Source organism: Dama dama, chromosome 20 (assembly GCF_033118175.1).
Source record: "Dama dama isolate Ldn47 chromosome 20, ASM3311817v1, whole genome shotgun sequence".
Classification (NCBI taxonomy): Eukaryota; Metazoa; Chordata; class Mammalia; order Artiodactyla; family Cervidae; genus Dama; species Dama dama.
This window is the reverse complement of record NC_083700.1, coordinates 15216962-15244028: the sequence shown is the minus strand read 5'-3', so window position 1 is coordinate 15244028 and position 27067 is coordinate 15216962. Positions and strand designations below refer to the sequence as shown.

The 27067-nt window shown below is 43.9% G+C and overlaps 1 protein-coding gene across 12 annotated transcripts in view; it reads right to left on the bottom strand.

Annotated features, from left to right (window-relative positions):
* The window catches only part of ARHGEF11 (Rho guanine nucleotide exchange factor 11), a 107969-nt gene extending 81643 nt beyond the window's left edge, over positions 1 to 26326 (bottom strand). For 8 of the 12 annotated variants that reach the window (XM_061120503.1, XM_061120514.1, XM_061120505.1 and 5 more), the window contains exon 1: positions 25014 to 26325. In XM_061120503.1, the coding sequence (XP_060976486.1) occupies positions 25014 to 25045 (32 nt within the window). In that variant the 5' untranslated portion in view covers positions 25046 to 26325. Of the gene's footprint in view, positions 1 to 25013 lie in introns of all 12 variants that reach the window. The other 4 variants (XM_061120509.1, XM_061120512.1, XM_061120506.1 and 1 more) reach the window with 2 other exon arrangements.
* Positions 26327 to 27067: the final 741 nt, after the last annotated feature.

The window sequence follows — 27067 nt, the reverse complement described above, 5'->3', positions numbered from 1 at the left end:
AAATACACAGCATAATTTAGTATTAAGAATAACATGATATTGGGCTTCCCCGGTGGCTCAGTGGTAAAGAATCTGCCTGCCAATGCAGCAGACACAGGTTCATCCCTGGTCGGGGAAGATCCCACATGCCATGGCACCACTAGGCCCATGTGCCAGAACTACCGAGCCCATGCTCTAGAATCAGGGAGCCACAACGACTGAAGCCCCTGTGTCCAGGGCCTGTGCTCTCCAGGAGAAGCCACCACAATGAGAGGTCAGCGCAATGCAGCCAGAGAGGGGCCCGGAACTGCGGCAACTACACAAAGAGCCTGGGCAGCAAGAAAGGCCCAGCACACCAAAGTAAATAAATAAAAGAATAACATGGTATCAAATATTTCTACTCCCATTGCTCCTAGTCAGTGAGATTTGAGGCTGGAAGCAAAGATTGTTGCCTTCATGTTAAGATTAAAAAAAAGAAGAAAGAGAAAAAGAACTATTGATAAAGATGCAGTCCGTTCAGACTCTCAATAAAGTAAGTACAGTCGTACTTCGGTATCTATGGGGGATTAATTCCAGGGCCCTTCCACCTGCTACCCACACTGGCAGACACCAAAATCCATGAGAGCTCAAGTCCCTAATATATAACAACAGAGTATCTGCATATAATCCCTGACATCCTCCCACATCCTTTAAATCATCCCTACCTTACTTATAATACCTTATATAATGTAAATGCTATGCAAATTATTGATGGTGCACAGAAAATTCAAGTTTTACTTTTTGGAACTTCCTGGAATTTTATTTTTTTGAATAATTTTGATCCAACATTGGTTGAACCCATGGACACAAAAACCAAGGATACGGAGGGCGAACTGGAACTAACAATCAGGATGGGGAGGTATCTAATTTTTCAGGAGAGTGTAGCTTAAATGTCTTCCTATCAGTGATCTCTGAGTATTCTTTTGTCAATCATACCCATCCAGAGCAGCAGGCCTGTAGAGATCGTTCATTCTTTCCCCTGATTCTGAACCACCTCGCATTGAAGTTCCTGTATCATAACTTCTATGGCACTTACTATACTTATTTATTAAATTAAAATTACTTGTTTAGGGGGACTTCCCTAGTAGTCCAGTGGTTAAGACTGTAGCCTGCAAACGCAGAGGGCTAAGGTTCAATTCCTGGTCAGGGAATTAGATCCCATATGCTGCAACTAAGACCCAGTGCAGCCAAACAAATAATTAAAAAAAAATTACTTATTTATACTTCCGTCTCTTCTGTTAGTCACTAGATATTGACTGATACACAGTGGATACTAAATGTTCACTGAATGAATAAAGGAATGGATAGGAGGATTTAATGATCTCCTTTTTATTTTTAAAGAATTCCTAAGGAGGGAGAATCCAACATCTGCTTCACATGTCTAGCAAAAAGTTATAAAATCCTGAATTTCCTCCAAAACTCAAAAAATACACAGAAATAAAGAGACAGGACTTCCCTGGTGGACCAGTGGTTAAGAATCTGCCTGTCAATGCAGGGGACATGGGTTCAATCCCTAGTCTGGGAAGATCCCACATGCCGCCAGGCAACTAAGTCCATGTGTCACAACTATGGAAGCCCAGGAGCCCTAAAGCCTGTGCTCTGCAATGAGAGACACCATCCAATGAGAAGTGTGTGTGCTGCAACCAGAGAGCAGCCCCCGCTCGCTGCATCTACAGAAGGAAAGCATACATGCAACAGTGAAGACCCAGCACAGCCATGAATAGATAAAAATTTTTTAAAAATGAAGAGGCCAAAAAAAAAAAAAAATGAAGAGGCCAGTTCATTATATACAAACATGATTTAGAATCAAACAAGCTGGTTCTAAAATGTTAAGGAATTAACAAAAAAGCTATGAGAATTACTGAGTTTAGCAAGGTGGCAGGATACAGGGAAAATACACAAAAATTAATGGTATCTGTGTGTGCATGCTCAGTCGCTCAGCTGTGTACGACTCTTTGTGACCCCATGGACTGCAGACCGCCAGGCTCCTGTGCTAGGAGATTTTCCCAACCCAGGGATTAAATCTGCATCTCCTTCGTCTCCTGAATCAGCAGGTGGATTCTTTACCATTGCATCACGTGGGAAGCCCAACTGTGTCTGTACGTACGGACAGAAAATTAACTGAAAATTGATATTTAAAAACTACCATTTAAAATGGCATTCAAAATACGAAATATTTAGGGATAAATCTGACAAAAGATGTGCAACACCTGTACACTAACAACTAAAAAACACTGCTGAGAGAAATTTAAGACCTAAATGGAGAAATATACAATGTTCATAGGTCAAAAGACTGAATACTGTTAAGATGCCAATCCTCCAAACTGATACAGGATTCAACACAATCTCAACTGTAATTCCAAAAGGCATTTTTGTAAAAACTGACAAGCTGATTTTAAAATCTACATGAAAATGAAAAGATAACTCTGAAAATAAAAGAATGCTACAAAACTTGTATCATCTGATACCAAGACTATAAAATTATGATAACCAAACCAGTGTTACTGACAGATTAATGGAACAAAGTAGAGTCTAGACTATATATATGACCAGCTGATTTTCAGCAAAGGTACCAAGGCAACTCAGTGAGGTAAGAATACTCTTTCAATAAACAGTGCTAGAACTACCAGACATTCATACATCAAAAAAGACAAATAACCTTAACACTTATCTCACACCTTACTGAAAATAATTAAAAGGCATAGATTTAATGTAAGAGCCAGAACCATAAAACTTCTGGAAGAAAATCTTACTTTGAATTTGGCAAAGATTTACTTAATAAATGCAATGAGTATAAATTATAAAAGAAAAAAAATTGATACATTGGATTTATCAAAATTAAGAACATTTGCTCTTCAAAGACATTTTGCTGCATGTGAATCTGAAACAAGTTTTAAAAAACATTGTTACAAAAATGAAAAAGTATGTCACTGGGAGAAGATAGCTGCAAAAGCATATCTGACAAAGAAATTGTATCTAGAATATACAAAGAACTCTTACAATTTAATAATTGAGTTAATACTGAGCAATTATGCTCAATTAAGAAATGGACAAAAGACCTAAACAAACACTTTATCAAAGAGGACATATGCATGGTAAACAGGCACATAAAAAATGTTCAGCATCATTAGTCATCAGGGATATGCAAATTAAAACCACAATAAGATACTACTACATACACATTAATATGGTTAAAATTAAAAAGACTGACCATACCAAGTGCTGGCCAAGACACAGAACAACTGGAACTTTCATACATTGCTAGTAGGAAAGTAAAATTGTAAAACCACTTTGGAAAACAATTTGGCAATTTCTTTTATTTTGCTTGGCAGTTTCTTAAGATATAACTCAGTCAATCCTTTCCTAGAGTTTACACAAGAAAAACGAGAACAGGTGTTGGCACAAAGATCGTACATAAATATTCACAGCAGTTTTATCTGTGGTAGCCCAAATGTCCATCACAGGAGAATGGATACACAAATTATCCGTAAAATGGATTGAAACTCAGCACAATGGAATAAAATTCAGCAATAAAAAAGAATACACTACTGATACATACAAAAACATGGATTAACCTTAAATAATTGTGTTGAGTGAAAAGAAGTCAGGCAAGAAAGACAAAATATAATTCCACTTATACAGTTACAGAAGATGTGAACTAATCTACAGTGAAAGAATTCCCCAAGGGCAGTTTCCTGGGGATGGGAAAGAAGAGAAAAGAATGAATGAGATTACAAAAGGGCATGAGGAAACTTCTGGGGGCTGATGGGTATGTTCCTTTTCTTGACTATGGGGACAGTGTCACAGATGTAACACAATGTCAAAATGCATCGAATTATACACCTTAAACATGTGCATTGACTGTGGATCAAATATACCAGAACAAAACTATTAAATGAAAACAACAACAACAACACATCAACAAAGACATTTAAGTGGGGGGGAAACATTCCAGGCCCACTGGAAGCTAAACACTGCTCTTTTCAGTGACAGACATGCAGGCAGTCTCTACTAACTGGTAACGCAAGTCTGTCCAAAGACCTTCTGTTTAGTATTCGTGTCACACTGCTGCTAGACCTTAAAATGAGGCATGGCCTCTGGACTTAAAATAGGAGAAAATCACAATATGTACACTCTTCAATTTTATCTGTTTACACAACAAATGATTATTTAATCAACTGATGCACAGGCAAGTCCCAAATACCCACATTTGGAGAGGCAGCACAAATAATCAGCAAAAATACATAATCCAAAAAGCATTTTCATTTCCCTTTGTAATTTAACATGTGGCCCTGTTTTACAGAAGATATATTCTTAGGGATGTTGGGCTCTGACTAAGGTTAAAATAAACTTTCTTCCTCCTCTCCCCTCATTTTATACTAGAGCAGGAAATAAGGAGTTTACAGGTGGCGAGGATAAATTACAATGATGACATGGATAGAGCAGTTCAATTACATGTAGACAATTAGAACTCAAAAGCATTGATACATATCCACCAATGTTATACACTTACAAGTAAATGTCTGCCCACATGCTCCCCACTCACTCTCCTTAGCTCTCCAGAAGAGCTTTTCTGGGTCTCCAAATGCTTGTACTTCAATGTGAAATGTGCTACAGCTTGCTTATGTACACATCAGAAAAGATGAAAAAAGTCAAAGATCTAATGCTGAGATTCTGTCACTAAATTCTCAGCAATTACAGTCTCTGATGTACCAGCTGCTATTTAGGAAGGGGGCAGAGAGACAGGTGTGACTGGGGTACACAGCTCAGGTAGAAGAGAACTGTCCAAGAAGATACCAAGACTCTAGGCCAGCAGAGTATGCTGTTCTTGATGCTTTCAGAGGGGCGCTACATAGGGGCATCCTTCCAGTCCTGGAGCCTTTACTGAGTATTTATTTGGGCACAGCGCATGCTGAGCACTAAAACAGAAAGAAGAATCACACCTGCATCCTTGCTCTGCAATGCTTGTCATTTAAAAAGAGACAGTGACAGGGACACATTTAAAATCAAATTAATAACCACCAATGATATATATTTTATTATCATTCAAAATGCATCTAACATTAAGTCTTAATTGTGTGGCCACGTAACGGGAGTTTTAAATCTGAGTAACCATGTTGGGATTTCAAAAAAGAAAAATCAGACCAAAAATGAAAACAACTGTTGGTTATCTATGCTAAAAAGGTGGGTAAAGTAAAGCAGTGGTAAGAAAATTAGACTAAATTCAGAAGTCTTGCTTTCCTATTCTAGTCCTGACACTACACAGTCACAGGAAAACTGCTTAGTTTAATCTTCAGGTTTTTTTTCATGAGAACCCTAATCTCACAATGCTGTTGTAAAGATTAAATACGACTCTATGTACAAAGATTATCATCAAAATATTAGTATACAGAATTCAGCAACATGTAAAAAGGATTATACACCACAACCAAGTGGGATTTACCCCAGGAATGCAAGGTTGGTTTGGCACAGGACACTTCTCTAAAGAAAATATACAATGAGCAGGCACACGAAAAGATGCTCAACATCATTAGTCATTAAGGAAATGCAAATCAAAACAATGAGATCATAATGACAAGTGTTGGAGAGGATACAGAGAAATAGAAACCATCACAGATTGCGGGTGGGAATGTAAGAATGGCACAGCCACTTTGGAAGACAGTTCAGCAGTTTCTCAAAATGCTAAATACAGGGCTAGTCATTCTCCTGTGAGGTATGTACTCAAGAGAATGGCAAAGAGGGACTCAAACATACCTGTATGCCAATGTTAACAACAGTATTACTCATCAATCACCAAAATGTGGAAACAACCCACGTGTCCATCAGCAGGTGACAGATAAAAAGATGGCACATACACACCATGGAATACAGCATTATTCACCATAAAAATAAATAAAAGTTTGGTAAATGCTACAACACAGGTGAAACCTGAAAATACGCTAGGTGAAATAAATCAGACACAAAAGAACAAATATTGTATGACTCCATTTATATGACATGTCCTGAATAAGCAAATCTATAAAGATAGAAAGTAGATTAGTGGTTGCCTGAGGCTGTGGGGAGAGGGGAATGGAGAGCGACTGCTAATGGGTATGAGGTTTTCTTGGGGGGTGATGAAACTGTCTAGTACTAGACAGTGGTGATGGTTGCACACTTGACGGTGAATTTTATGACATGTGAATTGTATTTCAATAAAGCTGTTACTTAAAAGAAAAAAAAAAGGCGTATGTGTAAAAATACTCAAACTGTAAAACTGCAAAGTAATGCACAAACACAAGGGATTATTATGATACAAATAAACGGCTGTGGATTGTGAAGTCATGAAGGTTAGATGAAGTAGCAATTAAATCAGCTAGTTCACTAATCCGCAAAAATCTTGTCTGCAGGTATGGGAGATGCCCAGCCTATTTTACATCTAATGTATCTTTTATCTCTTGACTTTAGGGTACATTTATAACAATTCCCTTTTCATCTTTGACCAATAAAGATAATTAAAGATAAGACGTATGGGGTAAGGAAACAAAACCCCATTGAAATCTGTCCTGTTCCCAACTTTAAGATATCTGTAGAAGCATAGGCTGCTGCTGCTGCTGCTAAGTCGCTTCAGTCGTGTCTGACTCTGTACGACCCCACAGACGGCAGCCCACCAGGCTCCGCCGTCCCTGGGATTCTCCAGCAAGAACAGTGGAGTGGATTGCCATTTCCTCCTCCAATGCATCAAAGTGAAAAGTGAAAGTGAAGTTGCTCAGTCATATCAGACTCTTGGCCACCCCATGGACTGCAGCCCACCAGGCTCCTCCGTCCATGGGATTTTCCAGGCAAGAGTACTGGAGTGGGTTGCCATGCCTTCTCTGAAAACTGGGGGAGAAAGGAGAATAGGGAATGACTGCTAATGAGTAAGGGGTTTCCCTTTGGGGAAATGAAGCATTTTGGAACTAGAGAGGAGTGATGGTTGTACAACACTATGAATGTACTTAATGCCACTAAACTGTACATTTTAGATGGTTAATTTTATATTATGTTAATTTTACCTCAATTTAAAAAATATAACCCCCAGCAATCCCACTGCTGGGCATACACACCAAGGAAACCAGAACTGAAAGAGACACATGTACCCCAATGTTCACTGCCGCACTATTTACAAAAGCTAGGACATGGAAGCAACCTAGATGTCCATGGGCAGACAAATGGATAAGGAAGTTGTGGTACATTTACACAATGGAATATTACTCAGGTATAAAAAGGACTGCATTTGAGTCAGTTCTAACAAGGTGGATGAAACTGGAGCCTATTATACAGAATGAAGTAAATCAGAAAGAGTAACACCAATACAGTATATTAACGCATATATATGGAATTTAGAAAAAGGATAATGATGATACTATATGCATAGCAGCAAAAGAGGCACAGATGTAAAGAACAGACTTATGGACTCTGTGGGAGAAGTTGAAGGTGGGATGATTTAAGAGACTAGCAATTAACATGTATATTACCATACGTAAAATAGACAACCAGTGTAAGTTCAGTGCATGAAGCAGGGCACTCAAAGCCGGTGCTCTGGGACAACCCAGAGGGACGGGGTGGGGAGGGAGGTGGGCGAGGGGTCAGGATGGAGGGGACAGATGTGCACCCATGGCTGATTCATGTCGATATATGGCAAAACCCACAATATGTAAAGTAATTATCCTCCAATTAAAATAATTAATTAAAAAAAATAAAGCAAAGTTTGTTGGCTAAGGGGAAAAAAGATGTATCTATGCCATAGTAAAAACAATATGACTCAGTGTTTATGCCCATTTTCTATGCCCTGCCTAAATTTCTGCAATAGCTTAATAGTCCTTCCTGCTTTTCTCCTGAACACCTAGTCTATTTTTAATAACAGAGAAAACCTTTTAAAGAGGGCATCAAATATGTCACTTCTCGCATCTGGAGTGACTATTCCTTTATCACTCATTTCCTAGTTTTTGAACACATACCTCAGGTTAAATATCTGTTGATAAATATTAAATCCCTATAACCTCTAGCACAATGCTGACATACCAACTTGGGATCAATAAACATTTCTTCTTGAAGTCAGTGAACTGCCAAATAAGTCTTGAAGGTAAGATCAGAAAGCAGAGGAGATTCCTTATCTCTACCGACAGTAAGCTCCTTGCGTGCTAAGTCATTTCAGCCATGTCCGACTCTTTGCAACCCTGTTGACTGCAGCCCCTCTCCCAGGCTCCTCTGTCCATGGGATTCTCCATGCAAGAATACTGAAGTGGGTTGCCATTTCCTTCTCCAATAAGCTCCCTGGGGGGTGGGCTAAGATGCCTTTACTCCCCATTCCAGTAAAGTATTATGCTGCTCAAGGGCTCTGAGGTCTTTTGCAGGTGTCTTCCCAAGTAGCCTTTAGGTTCCCTAAAGTCAGGGACCACTTGTCTCCGTGCTCTTTCCCAAGGCATCTAGAAGAGTCACGAGCACACAGCATGGGGCAGGAGTAAATGCTGGTGGATATGAGACGAGGGGAAAGTCTGGCAGAGGGGAGAAGAGCCTCAGATTCCAGCAGGACTCATGCTGCTGCTGGTTACCTCCCCCTGCCCTCCTCACCACCCCTCCTCCACGCCCTCCTGAAGCTGCGGGTCCTGAGCCCTCTGAGCTGGTAATCCTTGTGCCTCAGCCAATCTATTTTCTAATCTTGTAGCTTTCATATAAAAGGCTCTCCACGAGATTGATAGTGACAGACAGGATGGCCACACAGATGAGCAGGCTCCCCTGTTAATTACCACCAGGAAGGGAAGGCACTCCATTCATGAGAAAGACAGGAGATAAGCTATATCAGAAAGGAGGCAATTGCAAAAGCTGGAAGAAGCAATGAAAACAATGTGTCCTGGGGGAACCCAGCTCCAAGGAGGGAGAGAAGGAGAGAGAAACTAAGTCAACTGAAGAGAGGTGCCCCTCTCATGCCCTAGGCTCTTCCCCATAAGCACACAATGAGGTTAAGGCACAAAAACAGATGGAACGTGCTTTCAAGAATAAAAGCACTGTGTAAATGCTTCGTACTGCAAGGATTATTATATTAAGTGGTTCTCATCCTCTGCCTGGTTTGTGTCCCAGTTCCTCCAAAAGTAGCCTAATAAAACTCCCCAAGCATTTGATCACCAAGACAGGAAATGAAATGAAGCAGACTCTTAGTGAAGAGCCCCTGATGACACAAGTATCAATTTGGAGGCAGAAGCAAATCACCAGCAGGGTCAGATGCAGAGAAAGCATCAGTTTTGCATCTGACATTACCCTCCTGACTGAAGACAAGGCAACTTTAAACTTAACCAGTTAAAGTTAAATTGAGAGACTTTCTTTCTCTATCTTCTCTAGCTACTTTCCTATCATTCTGTGCTTCCTGTCCTGTAAGCACTATGTCTCAGATCCTCCTCCCGGAACACACACACACAGACACACACATATACACGTCCCAACTGGGAGCACCCTTTCCAAAGTAACCAAGTCACAGCGCTCCCGAGCAACTCAATCTCTGGTGTAAAGAATAAAGGCGGCAGAGGAAGATCACAGGAGGAAAATACAACTCAGAGTCCCAGAATCCACATTTCTGAGATGAGTTCTGTGGGGCTCCCTGGAGCTCTGGGTGATTAAGAGAGTTACAGCACGGACAGACCAGACATCCTTCTCAAGCAAGAGGAAGAAGCCCAGGATTTAGAGCCAGGGACCTAGGTTCACTACAGTGGTGACTTCAAGTCTCAACTCCCATGGGCCTTGGTGTTCTCATACATAAAGAAGAATAACTGTAGTAAGTGTGTATCAGAATGCCTGTTAAAGCACTTTTCAAAAAACCAGTAAAGTACTGGACGCCTTCCAAGCTGTTTTACGGATCTTCCCCATCCACTCTTCCATACACTCATACGGCTGGAGGTAGTGTCCTGTGAGAGAAGAAAAGGGTGCAGAATTTGGATTTCCCTGAAAAGCCAGATGGATTAAAGTTAGCAGTTGGTCTGAAACACTGCAAGAACCTTTAACCAAGAGAGAACCAGTCAACACTTGAACACTAACCGATTAAAGTTATTGGAAAAATCCCAACTGGAGAATGTAGGGCACTAGTTGACACCACTTCTGAAGAAGGAAATGGCAGCCACTCCAGTGCTCTTGCCCAGAAAATCCCATGGACAGAGGAGCCTGGTGGACTGCAGTCCACGGGGTCGCAAGAGTCAGACATGACTGAGCGACTTCACTTCCACTTTCATTTGACACCATTTAAAGAGTACAGAGTCCAGTTGTAAGTACTATGGGAGTATTTGTAGATGACAGAAAAGATAAGCAGATGTCACATAAAAAAAAAAATCAACAGCCATTTATGTGGTGAGAGATACAGAAAAAAGAAGAAACCTGAATTAAGGAGTTAGTCAGGTAAGACTTCACTAGTAAGGAAGTTCTGAACTGGTATTTGAAGGACAGGAGGGACAAAAATTAACCGTAAAGAAGTTAAGTAACTGTAGCAAATTGAATTTTTCAAAAGTAACCACAACAAAATTTCCCATCCTTCATGCTCTTCCAGAGCCTTGCCACTTCCTGTCAGGAAGTAGAGTCTATATCCCTTCCCCGATCCTGGCCAGGCCTCTGTGAGTCCCTCAGGTCATGAGAGCAAGGCAAAAGTGACATGAAGTGACCTCTGAGGCTAGCTCATAAAGGGGGATGCAGCCTCTGCAAATGTCTTGGGATGCCTGCTCTGGGAGCCTTCAGTCACTCTTTAAGAGTCTGGCTACCCTGATCCCACCATGTGGAAAGAGAATCTGGAGATTCCAGAGAGAGAAAAAGAGAGAGAAAAACATGGAGTGGAGGAGCCCCAGCTGTTCGGCTCCCAGCTGTCTGAGTCTTCCCAAAACAGAGGCCACAGTGAAGAGACCTTTGAAGCCCCAGGCCAGGTCGGCCCCTATATAACTCCACCTGGGTGAGAGATCCCAATTGGGAACAACTGCTTAGCTCAACCCAGTCAACCCCCAGAACTGTGAGCAAAATAATTAATGTTAAGTCACTGGGGTGGCTTGCTATGCAGCAGTGGATAACTTGAACAATACTGATTTGTGCAAAGCCTCTGTGATCAAGACAGGTAAGTCATACCTAAGGAATGAGGACCTGGCTCACCCAGCTGGAGACTTTAAGATATGAGGTAATAAGGAGATGTGTGTGAGTGTGTGCTCAGTTGCATCTGACTCTTTGTGACTTCAAGGACTGTAACCCACCAGGCTCCTCAGTCCATGGGATTTTCCAGGCAAGAATACTGGAGTGGGTAGCCATTTCCTTCTCTAGGGGATCTTCCCAACCCAAGGATTGAACCCGTGTTTCCTGTGTCTCCTGCATTGGCAGGCAGATTCTTTGCCACTAGCACTACCTGGTAACTCTTACCTATGTCGGGTATTTTGCTAAGCACTTACATGCATTATTTTTTTTGCAAGAAAACTACTTAATTTTTTGCAAGAAACCTATTTTCCAACAGAAGAAACTGAGGCTGAGAGGGAATGAGTAACAGGAAACCCAGGTCTACTTGACACAAAATTCATACTCCTAACAACTAGTCTACACTGCAATCTGGTGAGCAGAACCTTAAAAGAGTGACTGAAGTTCCACAGATTAAATAACATGAGAGTTGGGGGGATCTCAGAGATCAAATTCAACTTTCCCATTTTACGACTGATCAAACTGAGTGAGGTCTAGCGAGGTTAAGTGACTTAGCATAAAACTATCCCTTACTCAACAATAAAAAGACAAATAAACAAAAAATGGACAAAGAATCTGAATAGACATTTCTCTTAAGAAGATATGCAAACTGCCAACAAACACACGAAAAGATGCTCAACATCACTAGTCACTGCATGCGTACTCGCTTCAGCCATGTCTGACTCTGTGTCATCCTCTGGACTGCAGCCCGCCAGGCTCCTCTGTTCATGGAATTTTCCAGGCAAGAGTACTGGAGTGGGTTGCCATTTCCTTCTCCAAGGGATCTTCCCATACCAGGGACAGAACCCAGGTTTCCTGCATTGTAGGCAGATGCTTTTACCATCTGAGCCCCCAGATGCAAATCAAAATCACAATGAGATACTACTTTACGCCTGGTAGGATGGCTATCATCAAAAGACAGACAGTAAAACAACCACTGGTGAAGATGTGGGAAAACTGGATTCTCAATTTGTTGGTGGGAATGTAAAATGGTTTAGCCACTTTGGAAAATAGTTTGGCAGTTCCTTAAAATGCTGAACACTGAGATACCATATGATCCAGCAATTCCCACCTATGTATATACCCAAGAAAAATGAAAAGGTACATCCACACAAAAACTTGTATACAAATGTTCACAGCAGTATTATGCATCATAACCAAGCAGTGGAAATGGCCCAAATGCCCATGAGCTGATGAATGGATAAACAAAAGGTAGTATGTCCATACAATGGAATGTTTCTTGGCCATAAAAAGGAATAAAACAGTGATATATGATACAACATAGATGGATGAACTTGGAAAAATATCATGTGTGAAAGTCGTCAGGCACAAAAGGCCACATATTATATGATTCCATGTATGGGAAAAGTCCACAATAGGCAAATTTACAAAGACAGAAAGTAGATTCATGGTTGCTTAGGGCTAGTGGGGTGGTGAGGGGAATGACTGCTAAGGGGTATGAGGTTTCTTTAAGGGTGACGAAAATTTCCTGGACTGAGATAATAGAGATGTTTGCATAACTCTGTGAATATACTAAAACCCACTAAACTGTATATCCTAAAGTAGTGATGGTAGGTGAGTTATACATCACAAAGGTGTTAATTAAAAATCATACCCATTCATTTAGGGGGCTTCCCAAGTGGGGTAGTAGTAAAGAATCTGCCTGCCAAGGCAGGAGGCACTAGAGACTCGGGTTCAATCCCTGGGTTGGGAAGATGCCATGAAGAAGGAAATGGCAACCTGCTCCAGTATTCTTGCCTGAATACACACACACACACACACACACATGCACACACACATCTATTCATTTAGTGAAACTTTACTGAGCATCCATTCACTACAAAGTCCCAGGTACCACAGGGTACACACAGGTAAGATCCTTGAATAGCTTAAAGGTGCCACATTGCTTAGCGAAAGAATGCTGAGTCACTTCTGAGATTTTATTCTTCCCAATGTCACTGACCTTACCTGGCCCCTAAGTGCCATTTTTTCCCCATCATTAACCAACCAGGAGGCAGAGAAGGAGGGAAGTTTTCTTCCTCTTGAACAGCAAATGCAAACCTCAGGTCTTACCAGGGAGCCATGGACAAGAAAGCTTACCGGGAAGAGATTAAATGCTCAAGAGGGTTCCTGATCAACCAGTCTTCCTGGAGGGCACCCTTTATTTGTGTTGAGCAAACCTGATGTCTGGTTCCCTCAAAGATGTACACATTTTTAACCGTGAGCTTGGTTAGGGGGACAGGAAAATGGAAAGAGCACGAGGCTAGGGCTCTGTAAGCACAGATTTTTTTTAAAAAATCCCAACTCCATTACTTACTAGCTTACAGACTTAGACAAGTCATTAAAGCCTCCCTGAGTTTGTTTCCCCACCTATAATACAGGAATGCAAATACTCGCCTAGACTATCTCAAAAAGATAACAGTCCAAGAACACTTTACAAACTCCTATCAGGGCAGAAATACAAAGGAGCCATCATTATGGCACTCTTATCTTGGCACTAAAACCTCCATCCTTCCCTCTCTATCAGTTGTCTTCTCTCCTACTTAAAAACTGACTACTTCTCTTGACTCTAATCTTTCCTTTAATCCTGTCACACATCTCCCCTCCTGCTTCTACCACAGCTGACTCTAGATGTACACCAAACTCTGACTGAAAAACAACCTAGTTCTACCTGGAAAAAAGGAACTCAAAGGCCTATTTAATGGAGACTAATGGGCTACATTTTTTCCTCTTCTTTCTGACTAAATTTCATAAAAGAATTGACCAGACTATATCACCCTTTCCTCACCTCCTCTTCCCTCTTAAACTCATTCCGAACTGGCTCCTCCCCCCATCCCAAGGCCATGAAAAGCCTCCTAGTTACCAAATCCAGACACTTCTCTATCCTGTCCATCCTTTGCCCCCTGGGAGCACTTGACCTCATTGACCCTCCCCTCATTTCTGAGATCCCCTACGGCCCTAACTGCTGTTCTCCGGCCACTCCCCACCAGTCTCCTGTGTGGGGTCCTCTGCCTCTGCCTCCCTTTTGAAGCAGTGCCCCCCAGGGTTCTGTCCAAGGCTCTTCTCACTCCACACCCTGCCCCTGGACAACCTCCCACTTCCACTATTCTGTCCACATTGATGACCACAGCCCCGCACACCTTCCTGACCTCCAGGCCTGTGTCACCAGCTGCTGGCCTGCTTAACACCTTCCCTGTGATCACCCACAGGCCACTCATCATGCCCAAAAGGGACTCCTTCCCTCAATCACACTCTTCCTCTTGAGTTCCCCTTTTCACTGAAGAATACCACCCAGGGACTTTTCCTTTGATCAGTGGTTAAGAATCCGCCTTCCAATGCAGGGAATGCAGGCTCCATCGCTGGTTTCCTAGTTCTCAGAACTAAGATCCCATGTGCCTCGCGGCAACTAAGCCTGCAGGCTACAACTTGAGAGTCCCTGGGCCAAAACAAAAGATACTGCCTGCTGCCACTAAGACCCCACCCAGCCGAAAATGAATGAACAGTACCACCCAGCAGACCAAGCCAAGAATAAGATTGCCACCTGTGCCTCAATCCTCCTTCACAAAACCAACCACTTAGTCTTCATTTTTCTCCATCTCCACCGTCACTTCCCTAGTAGATGCTACCCTCACCTCCTGCCCACATTACTGCAGTGGGCTCCTAATTGGTCCTCCCTCTCTCTATTCTCTCATTCTTTCAACGTGAAGGTCCACACTGCAGTCGGGGTGATCTTGTTATTTTTTAAAAGCATATCTGACCATGTCACTCTCTACTTGTCTCGCAATGGTCCTCCACTGCCCTCAGGATAACAAGGAAGATTACATGGTTCCCAAGCCCTAGCTCCCTGCCTACTCTCCTGTTTCATCTAATTAATTGTTCTAAAGTCTCTGCTTCCCTGGTGGCTCAGCAGGAAAGAATCCAGCTGCAATGCAGGAGACATGGGTTCGATCTCTGGGTTGGGAAGATCCCCTGGAGGAGGAAATGACAACCCACTGCAGTATTCTTGCTTGGAGAATCCCATGGACAGAGGAGCCTGGTGGGCTACTGTCCATGAGGTCGCAAAGAGGCACACACGAATGAACAAGACCACTCACTGCCTCTCTGTCTTCAGCTCCTGCCACTCCAGGCCCTTCCTTGCCTTCTGTCTTCAGGACATGCTGTTCCCTCTGCCTGGACTTTCCCTTACTCAAGCCTGGCTCTCATTTTCAGGCCTCAATTAAAGGTCACTTCCTCCAGCAAAGCTTCTTGATGGTCTCCCATGTGCCTCAACTGGTATCACCGAAGAGTTCAGGGTGGTATCATACAACTCCTGTTTTCTCATGCCTCCCCTACGAAACCACAGGCTCCTGGAGGGCAGGGTAAGCAACCTATGCACGCTGAATCCTAGTGCCGCGAGGGGCACCAGCCAGTGAAGACTTCTTCAGTGGACCAATGCTGCTATCTGAGGGAGAGCATGAGTATTCCTAAACCTCAGGCCCTGTTCCTGTGAACACACTGAAGTCCTAGTGGCTTTTTGCCCCCATCCCTAGGGCTCTGAGGAGAAAAGGGTCTGCGGTTCTAGCCTCATACAAGGTCCCATTCACAAAGCTATTTACTACAGTCTCTCCAGCCACCTCCCCCCAGAACAACAGTGGCCTTTCTCTGCAGCAGCAGTCTCTTGGAGGAAAGCTTCTGAGGGCTGTGCTCTGGGAAATGAATGGGGCCAGCCTGGGGCAGGCAGGACAAAGGCAGGCCGGGCCAGTGCCGTCAGACCCCTGCAGGGAACAGCAGCTCTGAAATCAGGCGGCCAGTGGGGAAATCCCCTGAGAGCTGGGAGAAGCTGGAGGCACACAACCTCAAGGCTGCTCTGCCCCTAAAAGAAATCCCAAATGCCCAGGACCTAGCACCCAATAAGAACATGGAATCCTTGCTCTCCATGCCTTGCAGCGATGTTTAGAGTTGAGCGTGTGCTGGTCGCTCAGTCATGTCCAGCTCTTCAAGATCCCATGGACTGTAGCCACCCAGGCTCCTCAGCCCATGGGATTCTCCAGGCAAGAATACTGCAGTGGGTTGCCGTTTCCTTTTTCACGGGATCTTCCAGAAATCCAACCCGCGTCTCCTGTGTCTCCTGCACTGGCAGACTAACGTTTTTTTTGACTACGGAGCCACCTGGGAAGCCATGTTTAGTGCTGCTTTCCTGAAATCCCTTGGGTAGGCATGGAGGAAACTGGAAATGTCAAGAATGAACTACAGTTCAAGCCAGGTAACTGCAGGGAGGAATGCAACTCATATAAAGAGAACTCTATTGGGCACTAGAAGACAATCCAGAAAAATGAAAAAATGAAGAGACATTGCTTCTGAACCCCAAGAAACAGGACAGGACACAATAACCAACATAAATCATGCAAAGAATGCAAAAGCACCCAATATTTATTTATAATAGTGATCATGTGCTAGTGATTCTGCTAGAACTTGACATAAAGTATATCAACATATGAAAGGTGTAAGAGGGCCTTTCCTGGTGGTACAATGGTTAGGAATCCACTTGCCAACGCAGGGGGCCCAGGTTCCGTCCCTGCTCTGTGAAGATTCCACATGCCATGGGGCAACTAAGCCCAGGCACTGCAACTACTGATCCTGTGTGGCCTAGAGCAAGTGCTTTGCAACAAGAGAAGCCACTGCAAAGAGAAGCCTGTGCTCTGCAACTAGAAAGTAGCCCTGCTCACCACAGTGAGGGAAAGTCCATGCGCAGCAATGAAGACTAAGTGCAGTCATAAATAAATAAACAAATAACTTTAAAAAGGTAGTAAAAGTTCATTTGCTATATGGATGTGCAAAAGGAATGTTGAATAATATAAATGTACTATAGAGTTTGATGATATTAACCAGAAAAGGCCTCCTTGAAGAAACTAAGATTAAGGAGAGTTGGGAAGAGAAAGATAAGATACAAATAAAGATGTGGAAAGACGTGATGGGGTCTAGGAAACAGGCTGGCCTACCCAAAGTGGGGTCATAGGGGACAGTAACAAGACCTACAATTAGTGAGACGCGGGCTGAAATGAAGAAAGCATGGATCCTAAGTTGGGGAGTTTGGGCTGGAAAGGAAAGACACTGAACAAAAGTTTCCAGAAAAAAAAAAAAAAAGGATCTCTTGGGACAGAACCTTCCGCATCTGATTTTTAACTAGTATGTCCTGTGTTTGTTTTGTATGTTCCCAGAGCCATGCCTGTCAGTCCTGTTTAGAATCAGCAGAGGTCTCAGCACCTAAGCACAGGTCTTCCGGTGGCAACTGAGGAGAGTTCAGACCAATCTGGGGTCCCTGCCAAACCAAATGCCTCAACAACACTAACCATATGTTTGGCACTATAGAATTCACCGAATGCTTTTACACAAATCGTCCTGATCTCACAGCTAGTTAGCGGCTGAGCTAGGGCTCACACAAAGCTCTTCTAGCTTCAAGTCCTGTCCTCTCTATAATCATGCTACTAGGGTGGTTTCTGCAGAGACAGCCCTTGAGCCCTGGAGTTTGGTCTGCTGTGAGTGGGGTATGATTAATTAATCAGGATTTCAAATACATGTTAATCTCCTCAAATCATGACCCATTTCCTAAGGGAATCTTGAAGAACTCACTCCCTTCTCTCCCTTCCTCTAGAAGAACTCTTAAAACTATTTGGTAAATAAATAAATAATACTATTTGGTAGAAACAGCCTAACCTAAAGGCCTTAGCAAGATAAGTATCATTTGATATGCTGTGTTCAGTGAATTGCTGGGTACCCATGGGTGGTGGAATGACTTTTAATGGTCTTATTATCTCAAGCAACAGCACTACCCTCCCAGTCAGCCAGTCTCCAAAACTTCAGAACCAAATCTGATTCAGCCTTCACAACCATACCTTGTTGATTTTCCTTCCAAAATGTCTTTCAAATCCTGCCCTTCTTCTTTGCTCTCACATTATCTTTTGCTGTCTTCTCATTTACATAATATCAGAATTATTTTTTTAAACATTCTTTTTATCATCATATATTACACAAACCTCACTGGTTCTCATTTCCTACCACATCAATCTGGTATCTTTATCCCCACCCCACCCTCCCACCATACTCACCCTGACAACCTAATTTCTCTCTGCTCTGCAAAGACCAACACTCTTACCATCCTGAGGCCACCTTCATGCTTGATTCTATACCATAACTTTGCTCTTGTTGTTCCCCTTGTCTGAAACAGCCTCCTCTCTTTCTCTGACTTAAATAATATCTAACTAACCCTCCCCTGGCTGTTCTCATTAGCACCAACTTCTTCCTTGTCTCTAAATGTACCTTTTTGGTATACATCAAGATTCAGCAACGATGTACTATCTTTTTATTGTTTTATGTTGCTTCATTAATTACATTTCCCAACAAGAATGTAAGCTCCACATTCTTGCAAATTATCTACCAGAACACTAAGCACTGAGCTGAGCATGGAGCTATTTTATAACTATCTGCCATCCAACTGACTGTCTGCAAGTGCCTCTGATCACAGGTCATCATCTGGAAGGCTGTTAGATAGTTCGTTTCCTCTGTGATTCGATGCCAGGCCACGACTGGTGACTACAGATCTCACTGCACCATTTTATGGTAGTTTTAAATGCTGGAGGAGAAAGTGCTGAAAATCAAGACTGAATGAAGTCACTTCACTCTGCACTTCTTGAAGCTCCTTTCTCACACAGCCCTTAGTTTGCTATTCTTTAGAAAGAGGAGAATCTTGTCAAGTCACTAAAGATGACAGAGGGATACAAGTGACTTTAGGGCCTGTGCTGAAATCAGAAGTAAAAGGCAGGAAGATGGGCTTAAATTATAGCAAAGGAGGAAATTCCCTGGTGGTCCAGTGATTAGGACTTGGGGCTTTTACTGTCAAGGCTGGGTTCAACCCCTGGTCAGGGAACTAAGATTCCACAAGCCATGCAGCGCAGCCAAAAGAAAAAAATGTACTGAAGGAAAATTTGGTAATCAAAAGAATGTTCAACTATTCAACTCATGGAACCACAGGGGATCAGTGAAAATGGGAGCCCCTCAACCTTCTGAACGACCTCAAGAGATAGCCTATTTGAAGTCAAGAGTAAAGAAGAGGATCCCTTAAGACTTAAGACTTCTGTGATTTTCCCCTCAACTCTGTTCATTTGTTCTAGGGCCACAAGTCCAGGTGTTTTTTTCAGGCCTTGAAAATGTCTTCCAAATCCTACTCCAACTTTGTTGGGGGCCACAGATTTCTTGACCCCTCCTTATGCTTCTACATCACTGTACTTCTTCCATTTCCCCTCCCATTTCATCACACCACTCTGTTCTCTGGGTTTTTTTCCAACTTTCATTTTTCACTGGTTTTCAGGAGGGCAGATAGGGTTCCTGAAAAAAAGTCCTGGCTCACTGAAAGAAAGGGCACAGGCATTATGTTTTCAGAGGCTCAAAGAACGTAACAGCTAGACGGAATCAAATCTGAGAGGCTGGCTATCCTAATTTACTCCTCTATTTACTCAGATGCTGGGGTGGGGGGGTCTTCTCTCAGAACTCCACGTCTCCTTTCACAAAGGATCTAACACAACTTTTCATAAAGTAATGAATACTTTTTTCTCTTGAAACCAGAATCTGCAACTTTCTGCAGTCCTGCTTCCCTCCATGGGGCAAAGGAGTGACCTTGGATGCCACTAGCAAGTCTCCACTTGAGTCTTTTCCCAAGGATGGTGACTGAGAAAAGAAGAATGCACAGTCCATGGTGAAACGGGTTTCCAAGCCACATGATAAATCTTGAAATTAAGTTTTAAAAATAATAAACCAATAAAATGGGTTTTTAAAGGTAGTGCCACTATGAAGATGTGAAGCAGATTCAGTTAGTATAGATTAAAACCAGTCCTCTTATGTTTCATGGAACTTCAGCGTTAACAAAGCCCTTTCACATACAGCGGAGGCCCAGATCTTTAAAGCAGTAAGGGACACTATCCAAAAGTTTCCAAACTCTATTCCATGGAGGTTACAAGCTTCCAGAACTCCTTTGTCTTTGTACCAATTTGGGGACTAGCCATGTGACCTTCACAGAATCACTTTTATTTTTGACGATCTCATTGTCATTAAACTTTTCACATTTTTTGGTCTACTCTCCTAAATACAATGAAAGGGACTCTGACAGTACTTTGACTATTAAAAAAAAAAAAACTAAATAAATTTGTTCATCAAAGGGTGCTCTTTCAGAAAAGTTTTTGAGTATATGAAGATAAGCTTAGACTGCTCCCGTTCATAATGGTGATTAATCGCCAAACGTTTCATGTGCAAATCCATTGCCATCTCTAATCTCACGCCTGGAGAGCACCAGGGTACATTTTGGAGAAGACTCAGCATTTCAGGGGACTTATTATTTGGAGCTCTGGATCCCTGTCATTGTTCTGGGAGTGAAGTCACTCAGTCGTGTCTGACTCTTTGCGACCCCATGGACTGTAGCCTACCAGGCTCCTCTGTCCATGGGATTTTCTAGGCAAGAGTACTGGAGTGGGTTGCCATTTCCTTCTCCAGGGGATCTTCCCGACCCAAGGATTGAACCCGGGTCTCCCACATTGCAGGCAGACACTTTACCGTCTGAACCACCAGGGAAGCTATTGCTCTGGGAACATCTAAACTAGGTAGAAACTCAGCTGTATGTCTTATTCCCAGGGCTCAACAAGAACCTGAAGTGGGAGCAGGGAGCCTGAGGTGGGAAGGGTTTTCCCCCACCTCCTCCTCAGCCTAGGCCACTAGTTTTTCTTCTCTACAAACATTCCTCAGTCTGAAGCTTCTTTCCTCCCTCCTCTACCTCCTTCCACCTCCTCCTCCATACACCTCACTCCAGATTTTGCCTCCTCTTGGGAAAAAAAAAAAGGCTACAGGCTGGGGAAAAGTTACATTCAATCTCAGATCCCTGATAAGGAACAGTTGCTTGGGTCTCGGTTTATTCTGAATTAGGAAAGTCATATGCTTCTAAAACAAGGAACAGCCAGAGATCATAAAACAAATCCTTTCTATCCCCATCTAAGGAAGCCAAGGTAGCTCAAGCCTCTCCCATTCATCAAAATTCCTGGGAAGGAGATTCAATAACCTTCCCCTTCTCATATTCTACTATCATCACCCAACCCTGACCATTGGAAAAGTATGCCTTCTTTCTAACCTCCTGTACTTCTGCAACAAAAAAGCCTGTTCGCTCTGGTTAAATTCTTCAAAACAATAGAAAGATCTTTCGGTCACTCTTAATTTGTTTTGGGCCAGTTCAGAAAGTAGTGCCCAAAGCTAAATCAAATCCCTGAGTTTACCATCTAAAATTTCTAGAGCTTTACAGTTTAGAAAGCAATGTGAAATATTACCTGATTTGATTTGCTCCTTTCAACAGCACCATGAGAAAGATGCAATAAATATTATAATCCTCAAATGACAAGCTATGTGAAAATGTTTGTGACTGGAAAGCATTTCATATAAACGAGCTATTGTCTTACATATGAGGAAACCAAAGGAGGCATGTGATTTGCCCACGGTCACACAGTTAAGGGGAATGCCAGGGCTCAAACCAAGAACTCGGCTTATATCTAGTACTTCTCCATCTGCTCTGGTCCTCACATGAGCTAATTGTCTCTGCAAAGAGAAAAGCTGTTTTATGGATACAAACTCCTAACCCATCTGGCCATCTCAAAAACATTTGCCATGGAGAACTAGGGAAATGGATATACATGGCATAGCAAAACTCATTATCATTCCTATAAAAATAATTCACTATTATTATCTGTGCTTGCAATATCAAACACATTTTTAGAAACTTTTGAGAAGAACACACTAATGGGCAATAAACTGTCCACGGACAAAAACTGAAAGGGACATGAACAGCTACAATTCAGCCCATCTTTCAGTAACAACTGATTAACACTGCAAGATCAAGATTAGCTGTGAATATTTCATGTTTCTTTGGACCAGGAGTCACTCACTCCCCAAGAGAGGATTAAAGACTCTCCACAGCCTTCTATTCCTTGAGCCACAATCTCTCTTCATAGACATGGTCCTCCATCATGTTGCTTATGTCCTAGAAAATACACATCATCAAGGAAGCCTTCTCTAATTGACCTTACCTTGACTACATTTGAAATTAACACATGAACCTCGAAAAATCTGAAATGGATGAACTTGTACGTGCTGACATATTATTCACTGTGATATTCGTTCATGTCAAGTATTTAGTGAGCATTCATCCAATGGAAGGCACTAAGTCAGGCATGCAGGGATGTATCTGAGCAAAGAAAACCCAATTCCTGCCTTTACAGAGTTTATAGTAGAGTGTTATTTATATCTCTCGTACCTTTCCCAGTTTCTCAAGTTAAGACTGCATGCTCTTTGTAAGCAAGAACTTCTCACTTAAATTTTCTGAAACAGTGCTTGCTTCGGCAGCACATATACTAAAATTTTCTGACAGTTAGAGCGCAGTACCTTACACAAGGCTCCCTACACAGCAAATGGATAAATAAAAGAGAGTCCCTGCCTCAACAGTCTGAAATCCTTCCACTCAATCCCTCCAGTATGGCATAAAATTGTGTAACACTGTGAAATATTTAAAATCCACTGGGGTATCGAACCTGAGATGTCAAAAGATCCAACAGAACGAACCTGCTGCTAAAGGGGTAAAGATCCAATGCAGATAGAGATACCTTTAAGGGGACTCAAGCCCCAGAACTGACCCTCTGATGAGGAAGAGAATTGGGGTGGGAGTGGAAGTGAAGAATGCTCTCAACCTGCAAAGCTGCACTATCCCAAGTGCAAGGGGGTGCCAAAAAGCATCGTACTCTGCTGCCAGAAAGAATAAAACTGTGCCCCACTCCTGTTTCACAGGACTAGTAGACAAATATCCTGGGCTGGCCAAAAAGTTCTTTTGGGTTTATAAGACTATAGGGAAAAACTGGAATGACCTTTTTGGCCAACCCAATACTTAGGGTAGGATAACAGTAAGAGCCTCCAGTTTAGAAGACCTGCATCTGAGTCCAGCTTCTGCCACTAGTCAGGGAAGACGGCACTGGGCTAGCCAGGTATCCTCGCTGAGCCTCAATCACCCCTTCTGTAAAATGGGAATGAAAACCTCTGTCTTGTCTGCCTCACGGAAATATTGGGAGGTTCAAATAGATACATTCCTATGAAAGTACTCAGAAAAACCATGCTATACACCTCCTGAGAAGATTGTGAGGGTGTCCAAACTCCCAGAGGAGCGTCTCACTCCAGCCCAGGAACCTTCATTGCCTCCATCTTTCACCCCCAACATCTGGGTTTCCACCTTCTCACAACTCTGAATTCAGAGGAACAGTTCACCCCGAATCTCTTTGCCAAGTGTGTTAATCCCCAAATTTCAAGAGGGTAAAAGAGAAGGGCAGTCATGTAACCATTTCAACTCCCTGCCTTGACAAGAATCAAACTAAAGAGAAGCCACAAAAAGGGGAAGAGATGGAGGTTTAAGCAGTCACGTACATTATCTGTCCTTTGTGGCTGTCTGCCTTCTCTCCACTGCCAAGTCAGGTCCCTGTCTAGGGACTGCTGAACTAATCTAAACGGGGCTCAGAGGCAATACAGAGATTAGTGTTTGGGAGAGAGAGAGAGATTATGTGCATTTCAGGCCACATTCCACTGCCAAAAAGAAATTATCAGCATGGATAATCAAAGGTTAACTGGACAGGGAGAAAACAACTCATTGCTCCTTTGCAAATATTCTTCCCTATCTCTCCAGTAATTCCCAGCCCCCAGGCCCAGTTCTTTCATTTGCTTGTTCAGTCCGCCAACCACCCATCCATCCAGTTAGGGTGTGTGCAGCACCCACAAAACTACCCTCTCTCTAGGTTCTCTAAGGGTTGAAGAGGAGGGGAGGAAAAGAAAAGGCAGATACCTTACGAAGTTGTAAACTGTAATGTACTGATGAGGAGGCTGGGCACACTCTGGTGGGGGTGGCTGGGGGGGGGGGAGGGGAGAGGGTCTGGGACATCCTGCGCTCAGACTCTAACGGCCAGTGCCTCTGCATATCAGGCCTAAGAGCCCAAAACAAATCCTTCCGGCTCTAGGCAGAGGGAAGGCCCATTTTGCAGAGTCAAGCTTATTAAAAACGGCTTGGCAGATTAAACCTAGAGCATTAGCTGGTTGGCCGATTTCAATTTAAACCCCAAGCTTGGAGAAGAAGAAATTCTAGGGTTGACCTATGCTATTCTGCAGGCCATTATCAGCCACTGGTAAAAATCCAGAACTGTACGGGTGCAAAGTGTGTTTCTGTCCCATCATTCAGGCCAAGAACATCCTCCTCATTCTAGAAATGGGATCCACCCCATCACCAAGCCCCACCATTCCACAACAACCAGCCGGTGGAGGCCCACGCCCCTGCCAGGGCCCTTCCCCCCGCGGCTCCAACACCTAAAGCCAGTCCCGATCACCCTAGGGGTCTCACGTGACCAGGCTTGTGCCCGCCTCCCACCCCGAAGCTGGCAAGTTAGGGACTCAGATTCAGCCTCTGGCCTGGCAAAAGTCAAAGGCGGCTAGAAAGCGTTTCCCCCTCTTTCCCCACTCCTTGCGTCACTGTCTACTGCTTGCATTTAAAAAACACTGATTCAGGAGATACCTTTTGAACATGGACACACACAGTGGGAACATAAACACACATGCCCAGACAGTCCCCAGGGACCCCACCAATACCCACAGCCCACCCAGACCCTTATTTTGCAATCTTTTATCAAAATGCAACACCTTCTTTCCCAGTCTTTCCTTAATCAAGTGTTGAAAAACCACATTATTAGCAAACTTACCTGTCTATACTCTGGGGTAACCTTACACTCATGGTTTCTCGGTGTCTCCACGGTTTCAGAATCTTGTAGTTGTGATGTCTTGATCAGGATTGAATCGCTTGCAATTTTTAAGAAAGGTGAGAGGAGGGCCTCCCAACTTGAAGACAATCCTTTTTCCTCCAGCTCTCAGGACCCGGGTGACTGAAGCTCCATTCTACTTCTACCAGTTAACATGGTCTCCTTTCTTAGCCCCCCTTTCCCCTACCCTCCTTAAAAAAAAAAAAAAAAAAAAAAAACCGAAAGAAAAAGAGAAAAAAACTATGACCTTCTTAGAAACCAAAAACCCAACCACAAATCTCTTCAAGGTTAGCGCTATGGGCTTTTAAAAAAAAAAAAAAAAGAATCACAGAAAGAATGTGCCTTCAAAATATCAATCTTAACTGCAAAATATAGATTAAAAACATTCTTTTAATCCAGTTTTTCCAGCTGTCCTTACGTTGGCAAGAGCCTCAAGCTCCAAAGCAGAAAAAAATAATTCTCTGGTCTCCAATGCTTAAAACGACAACAGATATACTGAAGGACCAAAAAAAAAAAAAAGATGAAAAAAATCCAAAGTGACACCTGGAAAAAAATCTTCCAGCTGATTTGCACAGTAAAAAAATAAATAAAATCATACAATAGTATGTACACAACAGCACTCCTTACAAGTCCAGTGCAACCCTGGGAAATGAAAATTATAAATTTCCTTAAAAAAAAAAGCTTTTAGATGAAAAGGTTCTGAAATTCTTAAATGAGCCAATCGCACCAAAAAAAAAAAAAAGACACCTGAATGCAATGCTTTTTACCTTTAAAATGAAAGCAATACCACAAACCAGAGACAAATCTCTGAAAATATTCTTTTTTTCCTTTAAACTTGCAGGTTTCTCCACCTACCCCAGCCTGATTCCCAGCCTAGGTTCGGCCTTTTTCTGAAAGACAATTTCCTGAGTTAGTTCTGTTTTGCTCCTCCACATCCAGGCTCCGAAATTTTCTCTAGCCTCAGCCTCCATGAAACGAAGCTTTCGCTTCTTCCCGTTTCGCCTGCTCTCCCTCTCGCCTGGCCAGGAAAACTGCCCCTTATTATTAATAGTTTGGATTATTATTGTGGATTTGACTTCGGGGTGGGATATTCCTCCACACCAGCCTCCTGGACAATCCGATCGCCTGGCTTCTCTCGCTCGGCCTCTCTTTTTCCTCCCTTTCCGCCCCTCGCCTAACCTCGCAGGCAAGAGCCCACCGCGCCTGGCGCAGGACCGCCGGCGGCCTCCGGCTCCCGGCCCCGCTTGCCCGCTCGCCCCACGCCCGACCGCCGCACTCCGGCCTCCGCAGCCGCGAGACTCCGCGCTCGGGCGCAGGCAGGAAAGGCGGCGGCGGCAGGCCGGCACCGGCGGGCGTCCGGCTCCCGGCGTCGCGGCCGCGCTCGCCTCCTTCCGGGCCCCTTCCCCCCCGGCTCGCCGCTCGCTCGGGCGCAGGCCCGGCCGGCCGCCCCCTCCCCGCGCTGCCCGCCCTCCGCCTTCCCCGCGAGCCTTTCTCCTACCCTCGCTCCGGCGGGGGCGGGGCCGCAGCCTGCCCCTCCTCCCAGCGCTGCCCGCCGGCCTTTCCCCCGCACTCACGCCGCGGCAGGGGGCGGGGGCGGGAAGCCGACCGCCCTTCCCTTCTTTGGGCGCTGCGGCCGCGGCTCCCGCCCCCCCGCCTCTCTCCCGGTCTCCCTGCGCGCCCTGCCCCGCCGCGACCCCTCGCCGCTGGTCCTCGGCCGGTCCCCGCCGCGGCCCCACAGTCGCCGGCCCTGCCCTTTGGTGCGGCCTAACCGATCCCGGGCTTAGCCGGATCCCCGGCTTTTCCCGGCCTGGCTCGCCGGCGACCCCGGCCCGGACCCCGAGAATCACGGCGCGCAGTCCCCGCCGCCGTCACCACTGCGGCCACCTACTCGCTGCTTTCCCTTGGGTGCTTTCCCCCTTTTTACTGCCCTGAATTCACAAGACCTGACCTTTGTTTGCTGCCCCCCTGGCCCCCCTGCTGCGGTGCCCGGCGCGCCT